This window comes from Panicum hallii, chromosome 9 (genome assembly GCF_002211085.1).
Source record: "Panicum hallii strain FIL2 chromosome 9, PHallii_v3.1, whole genome shotgun sequence".
Lineage (NCBI taxonomy): Eukaryota > Viridiplantae > Streptophyta > Magnoliopsida > Poales > Poaceae > Panicum > Panicum hallii.
This window is the reverse complement of record NC_038050.1, coordinates 69,545,416-69,562,901: the sequence shown is the minus strand read 5'-3', so window position 1 is coordinate 69,562,901 and position 17,486 is coordinate 69,545,416. Positions and strand designations below refer to the sequence as shown.

Sequence of the window (17,486 nt, the reverse complement as noted above, 5' to 3'; positions counted from 1 at the left end):
AGTTGATGAACAGAAAAGTGCCTGATTGAGGCCCTCAAAACTTTTGAAATTCGACTATTTTTTTTTGGCATAAGCTCTTCGCCTAAGAACTAGTAATGTTGACCCAGATTAAATGGTTGGCGGGTAGGTCATCTGTGTGGCATTTGTTCATAGATGAGTACATCAACAAAGACTTCATGGAAGAATTCTCAAGTACGTATCATGTCGGCGGACGAACAATCTATCTAATTTTTTTAAAGAAGCTGAGAAATCTACATTTGAAATGGGCACATCAATTTCTTTTTTTTAAAAAAGAACAGAAATGAGAACACTTCAAGCAAAGGTACTATATCCTCTGCTGATGTTTCGACAAAAGATGCGCTCGCAGTGCATTTCATTTCACCAAGAACTTTGACATTTGCTTGCAGCAGGCGAATGATTCTCTCTCCTCCCGGCACACAAGCATCAGCAGGCTCACGCAGAGAACGAAGCCCATGAGCTAGGATAGGATTTAGTGGAGGACTCCTCTTTCTAGTGCTCTTCAGATGCATGTGGACACGCTGGTCATGTGTTATCTTGGATATTTAGGAACATGGCCCTGCTACCTCAATCAACAAAGGGTGAGAAAAGGTGACATGACCCCCAAAAAAACCTAAAAAATAAAAATCTAAGGTGTTGACACTCTATAAAGTAACCCTAGAAATCCAATCTCTTCACTGTTTGCATATTCACATGATTGCAAGCCCTACTCGCCATGGGCCCACACCGCAGGAAGCAGTCAGGAGTTAAGCTTGCGCTTGATCGCCCCGTAATCATGAGGCGCAACGCATAAGCGATAACTGGCCATGCTTTGCTTTCTTCATATGCAGTTCGGTTGAGCCATGAAGTCCGACAAGATCTGAATAATTAAAAACCCGCTAACGCCTCTGCAGATTTGGGAACACATGCCTGCCTGCCCTGAGGCCAGGATGGGCGCCTAACTTTCAGAAGAGATCATCGAGTGGCCACACCAGATGAACCATGTCCCCGTGCTGATGGCCGGGGAAAAGAAGTTACCTCACCTTTTGCTAGTTTTGGAGCCGGTGAAGGGGTTAAAGTAGGCGTGCAGCACCACGGTGAATCAAACTTTCTGCCATCATTTCCATCCTTTTTACCCAGCATAATGAGCCCGGTAAAGGCGTGGTTTAGAACGTAATGAGGAGAGAATGAAAAAGGCACAGCAATCATAAAATTGCAAGAGAAAAGATGCACTTTGCCATGAATTTCCCCTCTTGCCTGTTTCTGAACTTGCATACGTTCTTCCAAATTACCTGCCACGCAGTAGCAGTGGCCCTTGGAGCGAATGTAGAGTACTAAAGCTTGCACATAGCAAGCGCTGTTCCACATGGCTCATAGCAGTTGCAACTTTCCTCCGGGGTGAATCCATCAGAGTCTCCCTAGCTCATCAGGCGGCCACCATCACCCCCTGCCTCTCGATCGAAGAACCAAAGCCGGCCTTCCAGAATGCACAGAGAGAGACCGTCGCCTCTCTTTTCCATGGCCGCTTTGCACGCAGTTGAAGCATGAGGTCCACTAGAACAGCAGCCAATTATTTGACATGATGCCTGAAGATGGCGAGAAACAGCGACGGATCCCAACCGCTAGGCCTCGAGGCGCCATCATGCGATAACTCAGTCCGGTCTCGGACGATCAGAATCGATGGAGATCTCCTGTTTCTGGGAGATCGCCATCAGTAGCGTTCGGACACTTGCTGGGGCGATCGGTGGCCGCAGCTTTCAGTAATCCGATCCGCCTTTCAGTAGCTCAGGCCTGATTGCTTTAGATACTACCAGAAACAACAAGGCAGAATTGTCACTTGCGATGGGCGGAGTTACCACTGGCGATGGTGATAAATTTCTTTCCTATTCGTTGTACATGCTGTCGAGCTAGTTTGTAGTAAAATTCGAGCGCGCCTTCAATCATCGACGACGAGCAAAAAAAAAACAAAAAAAAAGAGTACAAGACCAACTGTTGGCGACAGCGAGACGGTCAAGGAGGCCAATGAGTTTGCTGGGGGAAGCCATTTCACCAGCTGCAGATTTCACTGTCCTCTGAATCTCTAGTCCTCACGCTCGCTTGGCATCTACTACCCCATTTCACTCACCGGGTCACTCAGTGACCAGCCCAGTCAAACGACGGATCGATCGATCTCCATCGCCATCGACCGGTCATCACTCCCCCATCATTTGCCATCTCGCCCGTCGTCTTTTCCTTCTTCTCGTCCGGATCCACCAGGGCTTCCTCGCAGGACTGGTCGCCATCCAGGCTTTTCTTTCGCCGAAACTGTGGCCGGCAGGGCAACCAGGCAGCCAAAGGAAGCTGGGAAAGAGAGAGGCCGTGGTGGCAGCTAGTACGCCCACGGCGAGCGTGCAAACAGCATCAGCATGTCACTTGCGTTGGGGCAAAAGAAAACCTCATCATCGAGTCATCATCATCATATAATCGCTAAGCAGCAGGAGTTGATGGAAGGCTTAAGTAGACCCGGCCGTCGCTGTCGCCGGCCTGACTGTGGACGGCGAACACGTCGGCGAGGAACTAGGGCTGTCAAGACAAATGGACGCCAGGCAATCATCACTTGATGGACCAGGGCCTAATAAGCATGACCCTTTGCTGACCTTTCAGTAAGGAGGGAAGGGAAGCCATGGAATGAGCTTTCAGGTTGTGACTGTAGGTCCTCCAGTAATGATAGCAACAGCCAAAGCTCTGGATTCAGATGAGATTACGAAAAGACAGGCGCAGGGACTTTTCAAACATCAACAGAGATCACAAAAACTTAAAGAGACAGGGAACATTGAAATCTAACAACATAGCTCACAGTTCAGGAGGCCTTGATCAAAGTTCGGAAACGCGAAAATGGAACGGAAAATATGCGACAACAACAGAAGGGAAAGTTCTAATGAATTTAATCTAATAACAAGCTTCACATCGAAAAATCAGAGAAACAATGGTGGTTGCGCCGGCCTAGAAACATGATCCTCAGACTGGAGTCTCCCAGAGCAGCAAACAAAACTGAGGCAGCCATGACGCCACCTCGAAGGAGCCTGCTCTGCTGCGCTTATGGTCTTGCGGTAGAAAATTTTGCATACACTGATGAACTCCTACAAGCACAACATCAATTGAGCACCCTGCCCACCGCTCCAATAAAGTGCTTGGAAATCCTTCTCTAGAAATTGAAAGCGAAAAATGTACCATATCTGCAGCTCCAACTTACATAGATTGCATTAGATATGCACTTTATCATATCAAGTGCAGTAGCAAGATACTCCCAGGCGCCACTCATACCATGCCTCCGCAGAAGAAGCTTCACAGGATTTTCACAAATGGTGGTACATCTTCCCTAGGCCCGTCGAGCGAACGATACATGTATAAGATGTCCACAGCTTCAGCCCTTTCATTCTCAGGCTGGCCATTTATCAGCTCCACCACCATCCGTGGTAATCCCCGAGCCACCTCCTTGCACCCTTGCAGGGTCAGATTGCAGCCTGACATCCAGACGAACCGCATGTTGTAGAAATGGTGCATCCCCGAGAGGAGGCCGGCATCACCGAATGGGCAGTCTCTTATCTCAAGCTTCTCTAACTTTGAACAGCCCTGGAGGATGTATTGGAGCGCCATATCACTATTTCCAGCAAACGCCACTGAGAGCGTCCGCAAGGACTTGCCATACCTGCCAATGTACTCAAATGCCCGGTCAGTAAGGTGCCCGGATGTGGATAGCCTGGTAAGCTTGCTGCAATTCTGAACAATGGCACCAAACCCTTCATCCATAGGCTCCCCAGTTGCATGGTCAGGCTGGTGCCGTCCCATTATACACAACCGGAATACCTTGAGCTCCGGGCAGTTTTGTGACATGGCGATAACAGCAGTGTTGGTCATTCTCTGGCAAAAATATAATATCGAACGAAGCTTAGGGCATCCCCGTGAGATGGCAGTAAGGCCAACCTCTGATACCAACACGTCGGCGTCCTCATGCGCATCCAATGGGAGCACACGAAGACACTGGAGTTTCTTGCAGGAAATTGCCACGTTCTCAAGCCCTTCGTCAAGTACCGAGTCAAGTACCTAGCAAAGAAGTCATCATCAGCAAAACAGCAGCACACAACCAGGTAAACCAAGCAAAGGCAGCAATCGAGCTAAGTACCCATAGCGTCTCAAGGTTGTAGCATTGCCCGATGAACATCAAAATCTGATTGGGAGTCACCGGGGTGTAGCTTAAGTCAAGGGTCTTCAAGTTGGAGCACACCACGGCGATGGTAGGCAGGTACTCCTGCGCGAGTTCACGGAAGCCGGACAGAGAAACAAGCGTGCGCGCTCGCCCAGCGGACGAGAATGCAGCGAGAACCTCCCCGAATCCGAGCCCCTCCTCGCCGCCGTCCGCCGGCCGGAACGAACCGGTGCCGAGGTGAGACAAGCGCGGCGCGTGCGCCATGAGGCGGCGCAGCTGGCCGAGGGAGATGTGCTGGTTGACCCCCAGGCGGTTAAGGCGCGGGGACCGCGCCACGAGCGCCTCGAGCGCGGCGAAGGCAACGGGCGGCTCGTAGCACTCGAAGGAGAGCGACTCGAGGTTGGTGGGCTCCGGCGGGAACGCCGCCACCCAGTCCACGACCTCCTGCTCCTCGGCCATGTCGCACTCCACCACGTCGAGCACTCGCAGCCCCCTGTAGGGAAAACCCATCAAGCTCTAAGAGGAGAACAACGCATCGGAATGGCGCAGAGGAGGACGGATAGATACCTGCAATGAGAGGCGATGGAGGCGAGCCCGCGTGAGGAGAAGCCGTCGCAGAGGTGCAGGGAGAGGTCGCGGAATGACGCGGGGAGGGAGCGGGAGAGGAGGTCGAGGTCGGCGTCGGTGACGGGGATGCGCTTGAGGTAGAGCGAGGTGAGCGCGGGGAAGGCGCCGGCGGCGATGGCGGCGGCCCAGGGGCGGAAGGCGGAGGCGTCCCAGCCTTGCGGGAGGAGGTTGAAATCGGCGAAGCGCGGGCGGCCCTTGAGGAGGAGGGTCCGCGCGTTGGGGAAGCGGCTCGCGGTGCGGGCGGCGGAAGCGGCGAGGAGGTTGCGGACGGCGACGGCCTCGCGGGTGGCGGACTCGGCGCGGTGCCAGGAGCGGCAGACGAGGGACGCCGCGCTCCGGTCCCGCGGCGCGTCGAGGAACTGGAGCACCGTCTCGAGCACGTTGTCGAGGACCTGGTCCGCGGGCGGCGACGCGCTGGGGCGCTTGGGCGGCGGCTGGTCCTCGTCCTCCTCCGACATCGCGCGCGGGCTGGCTCCCCCCGACGTCGCGGCGCTGGGTGGAGGCGGCCAAGTGGGAGGACGAGGAGGAGGAGACGGCGAGATGGAGGAGCGGGAGCTGGAGGGACGGAGGGGGTGGGGGAGGAGGAGCAGCGCCTGCGGAGCGGAGGTGGAGGCGCTAGGCTGCGCGGCGAACTGGGTGGTGGGGTGCGGGGGTTGGGTGTGAGGTGTACTTGTGTTCGCCTGAGTCAGTCGACGCAGCCGCCGCTTGCGTTGGGTAGTAGAGCCGTGGAGTGGTAGATCTCTGATCTCTCTGGCCTTTTCTCCTCCCTTGGCCAGGGAGGCGGTAGATCTGGTTACCTGTCCCTGAATTTCAGGTGCCATGTAAAAAATCGCCCGTAAATTCATGTTCCGGATTATTCACGTGACGGCATTTTCACTGACAAGGATTACTGGGTTAGAAGTGGTGGTGAACTCATCAGGCCACTTGCGGCATGCTGGACAGGGCCCTCAAATTGCCAGGAATTGTTGGTAGTTTAGCATAGTAGCTGTTGTCTCGGAGCGTCTATTTCTAGCATATGCGACTGAAAGTGATCCAATCACAGACGTTGACATCCCTGCCTTCCCCGCCTCCGCCGCCTACCTCCACCGCCGCCGCTGCTAATCACCTCCGACCGAGCTCCCCCGCTCAGTTAGTGACCCACCGGATATCAAACCACCGTCCTCGACCGCTGGTGTCCCCACCACTGACCGCTGCAGCCCAGCAACCCGCCTCCGCCGCCGGGCTTCCCTGCCCCTCCGCCCTCTAAGACCGCCGGTGGAGCTCAGGGAGGAAGATAAACAGGACGGGGGATGCTCTCTGCGATTGGATCTATTCCACTCGCATATATCATATATGAGGAATAGATTTCCCGGTAGACAGTTTTGTTTATCCTAGCCCGAAGAATTTGACAGTATTGGTTCAAAAAAATTAACAGTGCCCAATAAAGAGATTCTACCTGATATTTGTTGATTTCATATGCATAATTGTCATCACAGATGATTACAGAGTAGTAGTCAGTAAAATGTTTAACAACAAACTCGCTCATCCGATCACCCGCCAGTGTCGTTAAATCTTGCTAACTTCTGAACTTTGCAAGAGAAGAGACATCTGGCCGTTTAGCCTGACGAAGAAAGCTAGGTGGTGAAGAAGATGATAGACCCCCTGCTGAAGAAAACCAAGGGTGTCATCCCTGATCTTGAACCAGTCAGGTCGACGAGGTCGGGCACTCAGCGGAAAAGCAGAGTCCAAAACCCGGCGCAAAAACTAAGCCGCCACGCCACTGTTGCCGAGTCCACATGCATGAGGGGCTTAGTTTACAAGGGCAGCAGTAGGAAAGAGCGGGAGATAGGCCAAGGGGCGCTCGTTTGTTTTTGTTTCTTCCCACATCTTTTATTGCCCCTGGTCGGCCCTTTCGGGCAGGGATTGCTGTCAGTCAAGGCATTGGGATTCTTAGCGCCACGCATTTGTTTAGACGCGTCCCCCGCTTAAACCTAAACATCTCCTCTTAGAAAACACCAAGCACAGCTCATAATGTCCCGGCTCCCTGCGCCCTCTCCTGCAAATAATATTGCGATCCGTCGACGGAGCGCCATTTTGGATGCGGAGATGCCGACTCGAATGGTAACGGAGAACCCTAAATGGCTGAACACTATGTTCAGAGCAGCATTGGACCTGGTTATCACTTGACAAGATCAGCAGCGCCTCCTTTTTTTCTTCCCTTTAATCTGCTCCAAATTAAGTTTCGTTTTCTGCTTTTTTCGAGTGACATGCCAAGAAGAACATTGGCATAGTACTCGATGCTGCGATCAACATTGCATTGGCCCTCCTACTGTCACTCGACTCAAGCTGTGCAGAATGAGCATTCGGTGCTGCAGTCATCTCAGATCATTTTTTTTTGAAAGACCGCAGTCATCTCAGATCATCTCGAAGCCCAGTCATGGCTTTCTGTCATCTGCTGTGAGCGAGCTTGCCACTGTTACTCATCCAGACTTACTAGAGATGCCTGGCAAATTTCAGGCACGAGCTGTTCGCTGCACCACACAAGTAAAAGTACACATATCTTCAGCATCCATCATTTCAGTTTCAGTTTCTTGATTTCTTCAGAAGATAGGAAAAAAGGAATCAGGAACCCCACAGAAATCTTCAACAATGAAATGCGATGTGGCTGGATGATGAGATATAATTTTCCTCATACCAGAGCTCAGATATCACATCATTCCTGGACACATCACGCTGGGCGGTGGGTGTGGCATTAGTTTACTTGTGATCCGCAGCATCAGCTTAATTACTTAACCCGGCTGCTGCTGCTGCCGCTCCTTGTTTATTAGCATGAGATTCAAAAGGCCCGGCGGATCGCCGATCGTGTAGCTACGAGCAGAGAGCATCGCGGATTCTTTCTGATCAGAGTTGCAGATGAGCTGTCCGTCTCCGAGCACCAAAAGGCCACGCACTATAATTTGACCTGACGATATCATATTGCAATTGCCCGCACGGAGGAACGGGAAAACTGGCGCCAAAAGTCGGCACCTTTCTCAGTGGACTTCCTGCACGGCATATTCTGGTTGAACTTATCATTTGCAACTCGAGCAGTGCTCAAAAGTGCCGGTGGACCATGCGTGCATACAGAGAACTGGGCACGGTTCCTGACCGGTGCTGCTGCTGTCTCACAGTCTATGTGTATCGTCCTTGCCAGATTTCAAGTACAAATCCACTTCGTTTAAAGGCTTGCACGGTTGCACCTCGCACGCGATGGTGGGAGTATTCTGAATTCTTCGTCTTTTCACCAGGTGAGGCGCCTCACTTGGTGTGGTGAGATATTCTGATTTTGTTCTCTGATTAAAGTCAATTACCTTGCTGAATGATGGTGGTAAAGGCAATGCTAGCTAAGCTAGGTCAGACTGTCCACTTTGCTGCACCCTGGCCCCTCAGCGATATTGCAAGGCAGGAGTATGTCTTCCCCTTGCAAAAAAGAAATTATTCATGTCAAATCTTAATTTTTGTTCAATAATTTTTCTGCTCTCCATGTTCGTAGCTGATTGAGTTGTCCAGTAATAAACTTACGCGGACTTTGCAACATTTTTTCTATAAAAAAATGCCGCACTGTACGGTGCCATGTGACTCCATATCAACCTCTGTACATGAAAGCATATTATTTTCTCAAGTATTTGTGATGATAAACTATTTTATTTCATGGTGGGAATACATTTTGATCTGTCCCATGTTAATTGTTATTATATAGTGCTGACCATACGCTGTACTTTCTATGATTTGTTTACAAGCTAGAATCAAACCATCTGTCCAGAGATCCGTAATGGCATTAACATCTTGTGGCATTGCACTTATGCCATGAATTATTGTAAAGTAATATATAAACAATCCAGCTAAAACCAGCCAATTGGTGTATGATTAAGTGTACACCTGAAAAGTAATTCCTTTTTCGCGACATATCTTCGTTTCAGAATGCATTGTATCCTTGCATTATTTAGGGAGGTGGAGATAAGGCCGAGGCAAAGAAGAAGTAGGATCATATGGCTCGTCTCCTCCATTGAAACCCAACTATTACTCGACACATGGATGAGGAGGAGCTACGATGACGTTTGATTTGATATCTGGGGCCAGTCACAAGAACTAATGAGGATAAGTCTTCTGCGACTATATGCTTCTTACATATGCAAAACCTAATGATCTGAATCCATGGAATTTCAGTTCAATCTAAGAGAAGAATTTTTTTTTTCCATTTCCAATGTTAGAAATCTCTTCAATAATAAATCTGTGTGTGTTTTCTTTCATGGATGTGAAAGGCCACCCCTCTTTCCCCAGTTTCCCTGCCTCCATCTCCCTCTCCAAGGGAAAGTGTGTTGCCTTTTGCAGCTTCTATGCCCTCAACCGGGGTTGCTTCACTTCAATACTGAAGTCTAATGTAAGCAAACCAAGATGGTGGCGGAATAGATATACTAGTAGTAATGGTCATCAAAAGGATCCACGATTAGGCTAAAGCGATTACTAACTATCTGGTGTGTGCGAGGCGTGGTAGCCAATGACCAATCGGCGCCCCGACTTTTGGCGAGGCCCTCGTGCATGTCCAAAGGTGGCTCTGATGGTCTGATCTTTATTTGGTGGTAGGTCGCACCGGGCCTGCGACCTCAACCGCGCAAGGCCGACGCCACGGGCGCGTGTCGGGCGGGCGGGCGGGCGGTTGGATCGCCGGAGAACGGCGTGCCGAAAGGGAACGGAGATGCAGGCAGTTAGCGGCGTACCTCTCGCGCCTGGATCAGCGGCGCCGTGCTCCGCCGTCCCCCCGCGGCCCCGCCTGATTCCCCCGCACGGGCGCGCGCCGCCGCCCCCGGCGAGATTCAGCAGCAGCCTGGAGACAACGCGAGAGTCGAGACGCCCCCACCAGGCCACCACGCGCGCGCGGGGCTCGAAGCGCCAACGAGCGCGGGCTTCCTGGGCCGTTTGATGAGCGGATGTGTGGGCAGCCTTCGGCCTTCGAGCGGGCCGAGGTGCACAACTTTGTGTGCGGTTCTCTCGCGGGCTGGGCCGTTTCGCCAGCTGGCCAGCACCGTGGGCTGGCAGCGAACGGCCCGGGGAAAAAGGGCTCACGTGCCGTTAGCCTTGGCTGGTGGGTTTCGAACCTTCTAGATCCATGGGCAGAGTCGAACCGTTGCGAAGAGGATCCATCCCATGTGGGGCAATCAGCGTGCCTGCGGTCACATCACATCTCGCGGCGTAGGATTTCGGGTTTGAAACTCACAAGCCATATATTGTTACAAAAAAAGGAGAAATCCACACGCCACACGATAGGGAAGAGCGGCGCATATTCAATTGCGCCGAGGCAAAGAAAAATAGGGAAACACCTTCGTGGCTAAGCATTTTGGGTGGTCAAGTCGAGCTCGAACTTTGAAGCGCTGTGCTTAGCGACGACTCCACCGCGTTATTCATCAGACGATTAATATTTGCAAAGAAAATAACTATAAATTCTGGCATCGCAGGCACGGCGGATCCCGAATACATTCCACAACCAAAACCCGGAGGCGTGTCAGTTGCCGCCCCGTCCACGAAGCGTATTCCGTACGGACATCGACACCCACGCCAGCGCACCGTCCCCGCGCCCACCGGCGACAATGAATCCGCCCGCAGCAGCCGCGTCCACCGCCGGAGGAGACCGCGCCGCGGCAGCCCCGGAGTACGCGCCCTACCCGAGGCTCTCGCCGGAAGACGTGTCCCCGCCTCCGCCACCGTCTTACCATGCCGCCACCGCCGCCCCGCCTCCCTACGGCGGCAACCCCTACGTCTCCTCCCCCGCCGGCGGCACCGCGACCGCCCCGAAGAGTGCGTCACCCCGCGCCCCAAATCTGGCCCCGTTAGCCGCCGATCCGACCGGAATTTGGACCGTTCCTTAATTTTTCTTGGGGCCTTCGTGTGGTGTGTTTTTTGCAGATACGATGGACTCGGTGAAGGACGTGCTCGGGAAGATGGGGAAGAGGTTCGGCGAGGCGGCCCGGAAGACCGAGAACATCACCGGCAACTTCTGGCAGCACTGTGAGCTTCGATTCCATACTCGTCTTCTCACCAGTTTCAGCTCTGTACTTGTTTCTCCGTGTTTTCCATCAAATTGTTAATTGTGCTGTTTATTTTCAAGTGCATTTTGGTATGATATTACGGAATTAAGGTGCCGTTAGGTTGTGCTGTTGTTTAGCCACAATGAAATTGGCTGGAATCCATGTTGATGGGCTCAGACAAAAAGAGGGGCAACTAATTTTGTTGACTCCAGTCTAACCTCATTCCATTAGTGTGGCTTGATTCAGGATTTCTTGTGAGCGTTGCAAATTATGTTAGTGATGAATTAAGGTAATCATGTCTAGTAGACTTCTTAGCTGTTCTGTACAATTCATTTTTGCGGCATTTTTTGAATAGTTGAAGTCGACATGTATTAAGTATAAGGTTTCTTAGTTCAGGTGACTGTAAAAGTTTTATATGTCATTATATGATGCTTTATGCCATGTTTGTTCATGGTTAGTTAATTATAACTATTTTTGTTCATTGCAACGTGGAGAAGCTGAAGTATGATCAGACCTTCCTGTTACTTTTAGATGCATATATAGCTGTATTGGAAAGAAATGTCATTTTTCACATTGCTTTCTGGAGAGATTGATGTATGCATTCTTGGATTAAGTCAAAGCGTTGGGTTCTCATGTGGTACGTCTAATTGACCTTGTTTGTCTTTAAACAGTGAAAACTGGACCAAGCATTACTGATGCAGCAATGGGCAGGATCTCCCAGGTCACCAAAGTCATTGCAGAAGGTGGATATGAAAAAATTTTCCATCAAACCTTTGAGGTCACTCCCGGCGAGAAACTTAAGAAGCCATATGCATGCTATTTGTCAACCTCGGCTGGACCTGTTATGGGTGTGCTTTACCTGTCCAATGTAAAACTGGCATTCTGCAGTGATAACCCACTTGCATACCAGGTTGGAGACAAAACCGAGTGGAGCTACTACAAGGTAATTATGTTGATTCCTGTGTTTTGCTTTGATTCAGGAAGTATGAAGTTTGCTTGAGGAAATGCAGTTCATACTGAAGTTTATTCATTATGATAATCAGGCTTACAGAATTTTCTTGAAACTGTTTTGTATGAGAAATTAAAGTTGCAGAATTGCTTTGGTTCTTTTTGTTTCTACTTTTATTGTTCTTGTCGCATTGATTCCTTCCTCCCCAGTTTGGTGTGAGCATTGTTTTTATCAGTGCACATATGAAATTTTTTTGGCAGTTTCATTTGCTGATATTACTCAGTAATTCCAAAATGTGCTTTTTCTTGAAAAAGAATACGTAACTTACAATTTGTTTATCTATCTGAAAATGTAGGTGGTCATTCCCCTTGCTCAACTGCGATCAGTTAACTCCTCGACAAGCAGAACAAACGCATCAGAGAAATTCATTCAGGTGGTTTCAGTCGATAACCATGAGTTTTGGTTCATGGGCTTTGTTTACTACGACAGTGCTGTAAAGAATCTGCAGGAAGCACTTCAGGAGGCTCAGAGTTTGCGTGCTTAGTGATGCCCATAGATTGGTAGTGGCATGTCTTATAAACTACAGTTGTAATATACTTCGTGTCGACTGTTGTCCAGATTTAGTTGGATAGGTATTGGCTCTGCTGTGATTTGTACCAACTTGAACCATTTTTCAATCGGTGACATCTTAGTGCATCTTGTCATGTCTGCTCCCAGCTGTGAATTGCCATATATGATTTATGCCTAGTATTTTCTTGGAGCAGTCGCTATGGGAGTGTCTGTACTGAGGTGAAATGCTAACAATCACAATCAGATTGATACTGTGGAATGAGCTGGCTGATCGATTTATCCATGGTTTAATTGATAGATCATATTGACACAGCATGCCTCTTGTATTACACTACCTCCGTCCCAAATCACAGACTGTTCAATGTACCGAGATTCTTTGAGAACCTCGCGTCGCTTACACTATTCTGGAAAGCACGACGGTCCATAAAACTCCAATAGCAGGGCTCTTCATCTTCTCTGCCCCAATCGTTCAAACTCTGTGTATTCTCAACTCCTTGTAGCACGCTAGCACTCATCCAATCCACTGAGAAATCAGACGAATCAACAAGATAAACAGGTAAAGTCGAGTTCTGCGATTTCAATCGTTCTTCTTTGTTTCGGCGATGGAGGAATATATCCGGTGCGCGCTTGCCGATTCCGCGCCCTCGCCCTCACCTCCGCTCTCCGATCGCTCGTCCGTCCGTCGTCCCGCCGATCGCTCGTACGTCCGTCGTCCCACCTGTGACCGGCTCATTCGCCCGTCCGTTCCCCGCTCCTGCCTGCCAGTTGCCGCGCACGTTAGTTTGATCCCCTTCCAACATTATTTCCGTAATTCCGTTTTGCCTCTTCAGCGTTCTTCGTGGCCTAGATCAAGTTGGCACCAGCGTCATCAAGTCCGTTCACCTCCCCTGCCATGTGCTTCCGCTGCAGGCTCACCATTGCCTGTGCTGCAAGCCTCAGAGTTCACAAATGGGTCACCAGGAGCTGCTCTCCCTCTGCCCTGCTCTCTACTCCGGCAGTCGTGCACAAATGTCGTGCACGGTGCCGCCGCCGGTGGCGCTGCAGGGAAACCACAGGAACAGACACATCGCATGGAGGCGGAGGCTCCGGCTCAGCTTTTTTCTCATGCATATTCATCTCCCTTCCTCCAACATGCCCCTTTCATGCACTCTGCACGTCAAACATGGCCTGAATCTACCGCCGTAGAGATTGCTCATACCGCCGGCAGCAGCGGCGTAGAACCGGAGGAGCGTGCTTGATTGCCAACGTCCTTTTGCATAAGCATCTGGTACCGCAAGTAGTCAGCACCTGGGCAGCGCCGGCGTCGTATCCAGTTGGCGAAGTTGACGCCGCCGTGACGGCGATAGACGCCAACGCCGGTGGCGAGGCCCCAGCCGCTGTGGATGCCGGGTAGAGGCATGCGTCCTTGAGAAAGTTGAGCATGGCGCGGCTGCCGCGGAAACAGAGCAGGGCCTCATCGTAGCCGCGCATCGCAGCCTCAATGTCTTGTGCAGCAGACTGAAATTCTGCCTTTTGCCTCTGTTTCTCTTTTTTGAAACGTCAATTTCTAATTGGTGTCTCAATCTTGTTCAGTTATAGAGTATTTGGTAGCTTCCCTTAAACCCGAGCAAGCAACTATATGGCCAGACTTATACCTAATGAGCCCACTTGATAGCAAAAGGCAATCTTTTGGGAAAATCTATTGTGTATTATCTTCTTTCTTTGTTAACTTCAGTCTTAACGTCCTCAACAATTAGTGTAGAGCTAGAGATAGAAATAATACCAGTAACTTTCTGTGGGGTTCATGCCCCATCTCTGATCAAGCACAACTGAAATAAGCAAATGGTTGAAAAACAGTTCCAAAACTGCAAAGAACAATTTCATTTAGAGTGCATTGTGATTAAAGATAGTACTATTATTTTTCTAAACAAATGATCTACTAAAAATTGTGTTCTTCATTTTTCTGAAATATTTTTTTGTGTACTTGATGCAGGAACCATTTTCTGGATAATTAACAGACACAATTAGCTGAACCCAGCTGCATATCATCCCCATAGTATGCTTGTAATATATTCTTTTTCGTTATTAGATTCTAAAAATACTAGAGGTGAATATACCAATAGATTCTAACTTCTATAAGATATTTTCTGCACCAAAATAGTAATGATTGCTGATGGACAAAAGATGCATCCTTGTATTACCAGTTCTATGATAACCTGTAGAGATCACACAACATTTGCAATACAACTAATATAATAACCTATAGGTGCTACTCATTTAATTCTTTGAAACTTAATTCCTTTTAGAAATCTGTCCATCTTACAACAATTTAAGAAGAGTAAGCACATATCAATATGATTTCCAGTTGTATCCCTTTGTAATACAGATCATGTATTAACTCTGAATTATATATTTTCCTTTGTATGTATCTTTTATAAATTATTGCTAGACTTGTGGAGTGTAACTAACTAACTTTATTATGATCCTCTTATTTAATAATAAAGATATACAAACATGGTATACAGAAAAAGAAAGGCTCCTATCATATCAGATGACAATATGTTGATAAGCCCTAAAAAAAGAAGAATAATCAGAATGCAGAAAATATCAAACAACAGTATAAAGAAAAGATTAAATGATGATTTAAGCTCAGAAAATAAAATAAAACACCAATGCATCAATATTGATGTTACTCATGCTTATTTATCATTAAATCATGGTATGGTTTCATATCCAGCTGATTATATTCAGCATCTAAAGGAAACATATGAGCAATAGGAATACCAGAACATATTTGTAAATATTGCAATGCATGCTTCTGGTTTGATGAGAGAAATATTACTAACTCAAGAAAAAAGAAAGAAATCATTTACTCCAACTCTTGCGAATATGGACAAATCAAGATACCACCTTTTAAAGAACCACCTGAATTTTTGATAAGACTAATAAACAATAAACATGAACCAATATTAAAGCATTTTCCTCCAAAGATAAGATAATATAATAGCCTTTTTGCATTTACATCGGCAGGTGGTAATATCGACAAAAAATATTAATAAAGGTGAAGATCCATGTGTATTTCGCATCAATGGACAATTACATCACCGAATAGGCTCTCTACTACCCTCACCAAACAAAATTCCAAAATTTGTTGAATTATATATTTTTGACACAAAAAATAAAATTCAAAATAGAATACGAGCACTACAAAAAGAAGAACCTGAAGAAAGTGATTTAAATGTAGAAATAGTTAAGGAAATGGTAGACAACAACAACTCGTTGGTAAAATTATTTCGCCATGCTCGAGAACTTATTGAGAAGCATAATGGTGTTGATATTAGCATTAAAATTATAGAAGCAAATAAAGGAGATAAAATACAATATGAGATGCCACATAGCGAAGTACTAGCAATGCTTATAGTCGGTGATGTAAGTCTTGAACAATATAAAAGAGATATTATATTTAGTACCAAACGAAAAGGATTGCAACGTATATCAATATTCCATCCAGCTTATATGCCTCTACAATATCCATTATTGTTTCCATATGATGAGAGAGGATTCCAACTAGGCATACCATACCATATAGATAAAAAAGAGAAAGATAATAAAAAGAAGAGAAACACGGTAACATTACATGAGTATTATAAATACCATATGCATTTCAGACCTAACCAACCGAATCCATACTTATGTTATGGTAGATTATCAAAACAAGCTATCGTAGATGCTCGTGCAATGGAAGATGAAGATAGGCTTGGATATATTGCAAGAAATCAAGATAAACTAAGAGCGGACTATCTTCAAGGTGTATTTCATCCTGTAGAAAAAGGATTAAGTGAAGAAAATCATATTGGAAAAAGAGTGTTATTATCATCAAGTCATGTTAGCTCAAGGGGTTATATAGTACAAAATTACCACGATGGTATTGCTATATGTCGTGTTTATGGACCACCTGATCTATTTATAACATTTACTTGTAATCCAAAATGGCCTGAGATAGTTTTAGCTATCCTACCTGGTGAACAAGCAAATGATAGACCTGATATTATAGTACGTGTCTTTCGTATCAAATTAGAACAATTACTTCAAGATATCTGCTTAGGTAAAATTTTTATTCCAACTTTAGCTCTTCTATATTCCATAGAATTCCAAAAAAGAGAATTGCCACATGTGCATATTTTAGTCTGGATAGATAAAAATGGAAATAAAATCACACCTAAAATGATAGATAAATGGATATCTGCTGACATACCCCATCCATCTGAAGATCCTTTAGGATATATTCTTATATCAGAACATAATGCATGTCCCTTGTGGAATACTAAATGAAAATTGCCCATGTATGAAAAAAGGAAGATGCTCAAAGTTTTATCCGAAAGAATTCCAGAATGAAACAAATTTTACAGATAATGGTTTCACACAATACAGATGAAGAGATACTAATATTTATATACTTAGGATAATTGTAACCTAGATAATAGATGGGTCGTGCCTCATAACTTGCAGCTTCAAAAGAAATGTCAAGCTCATATAAACATTGAGTACGTAAACAAAAGCAAGCTATTGAAATACTTATGCAAATATGTAAACAAAGGACAAGATAGAGCAAAAGCAATATTTGAACGTTTCAAGAAAAATGAAGATCCACCAACAAATGAAAAAAATAAAAGATATAGATGAAATAAAAGAGTATCTAGATTGTAGATATATTTGTGAACAAGATGCAATGTGGAGGCTACATGGATTTGATATAGACTATCATTGGCCACCAGTAGAAAAACTAAACTTCTTGTTCATCTATCTTTTATGAATATAGTAAGACTAAAAAAAATGATAAGCTAAGGTTTTTCTTGCTGACCTAAAAATCAAAAAGCAATGCTTACAGACTGGTTTGAAGCCAACAAAAATAACAAAGAAGCTAGAGATATAACATATTGTAACTTTCCATTAAAATGGAAATGGGAAACAAAAAATAAAAAATGGATCTAAAGAAAGCATAGTTTTAAGAATGGACGTTTATATTATGTACACCCAGCAGAAGAGGAACATTCTAGCTTCGTATGCTACTCATGATAGTTAAAGGAGAAACAAGTTATGAGGATATTAGAACATACAATGGTACTATATACCAAAC

At 46.9% G+C, this 17,486-nt stretch overlaps 2 protein-coding genes across 3 annotated transcripts; one reads left to right on the top strand and one right to left on the bottom strand.

The window, feature by feature from the left end:
• Positions 1–2,745: 2,745 nt before the first annotated feature.
• LOC112878118 (transport inhibitor response 1-like protein) lies at positions 2,746–5,513 on the bottom strand. 2 transcript variants are annotated; one of them, XR_003225630.1, is made up of 4 exons: positions 4,751–5,510; positions 4,160–4,676; positions 3,230–4,080; positions 2,746–3,116 (listed from the first exon to the last, which is right to left on the bottom strand). XR_003225630.1 is itself a non-coding variant. In XM_025942522.1 (3 exons), the coding sequence occupies exons 1-3, from the start codon at positions 5,266–5,268 to the stop codon at positions 3,322–3,324; spliced, it is 1,794 nt and encodes a 597-aa protein (XP_025798307.1). In that variant the 5' UTR covers positions 5,269–5,513; the 3' UTR covers positions 2,746–3,321. The 2 variants fall into 2 exon arrangements, 1 of the variants encoding a protein (XP_025798307.1); XM_025942522.1 differs by having other exon boundaries at positions 2,746–4,080; positions 4,751–5,513.
• Positions 5,514–10,276: 4,763 nt separating this feature from the next.
• On the top strand, positions 10,277–12,509 carry LOC112872602 (GEM-like protein 1). Its single transcript, XM_025935656.1, has 4 exons — positions 10,277–10,621; positions 10,730–10,831; positions 11,523–11,794; positions 12,156–12,509. Exons 1-4 carry the CDS (start codon positions 10,414–10,416, stop codon positions 12,342–12,344), a joined length of 771 nt encoding a protein of 256 aa, XP_025791441.1. The 5' UTR covers positions 10,277–10,413; the 3' UTR covers positions 12,345–12,509.
• Positions 12,510–17,486: the final 4,977 nt, after the last annotated feature.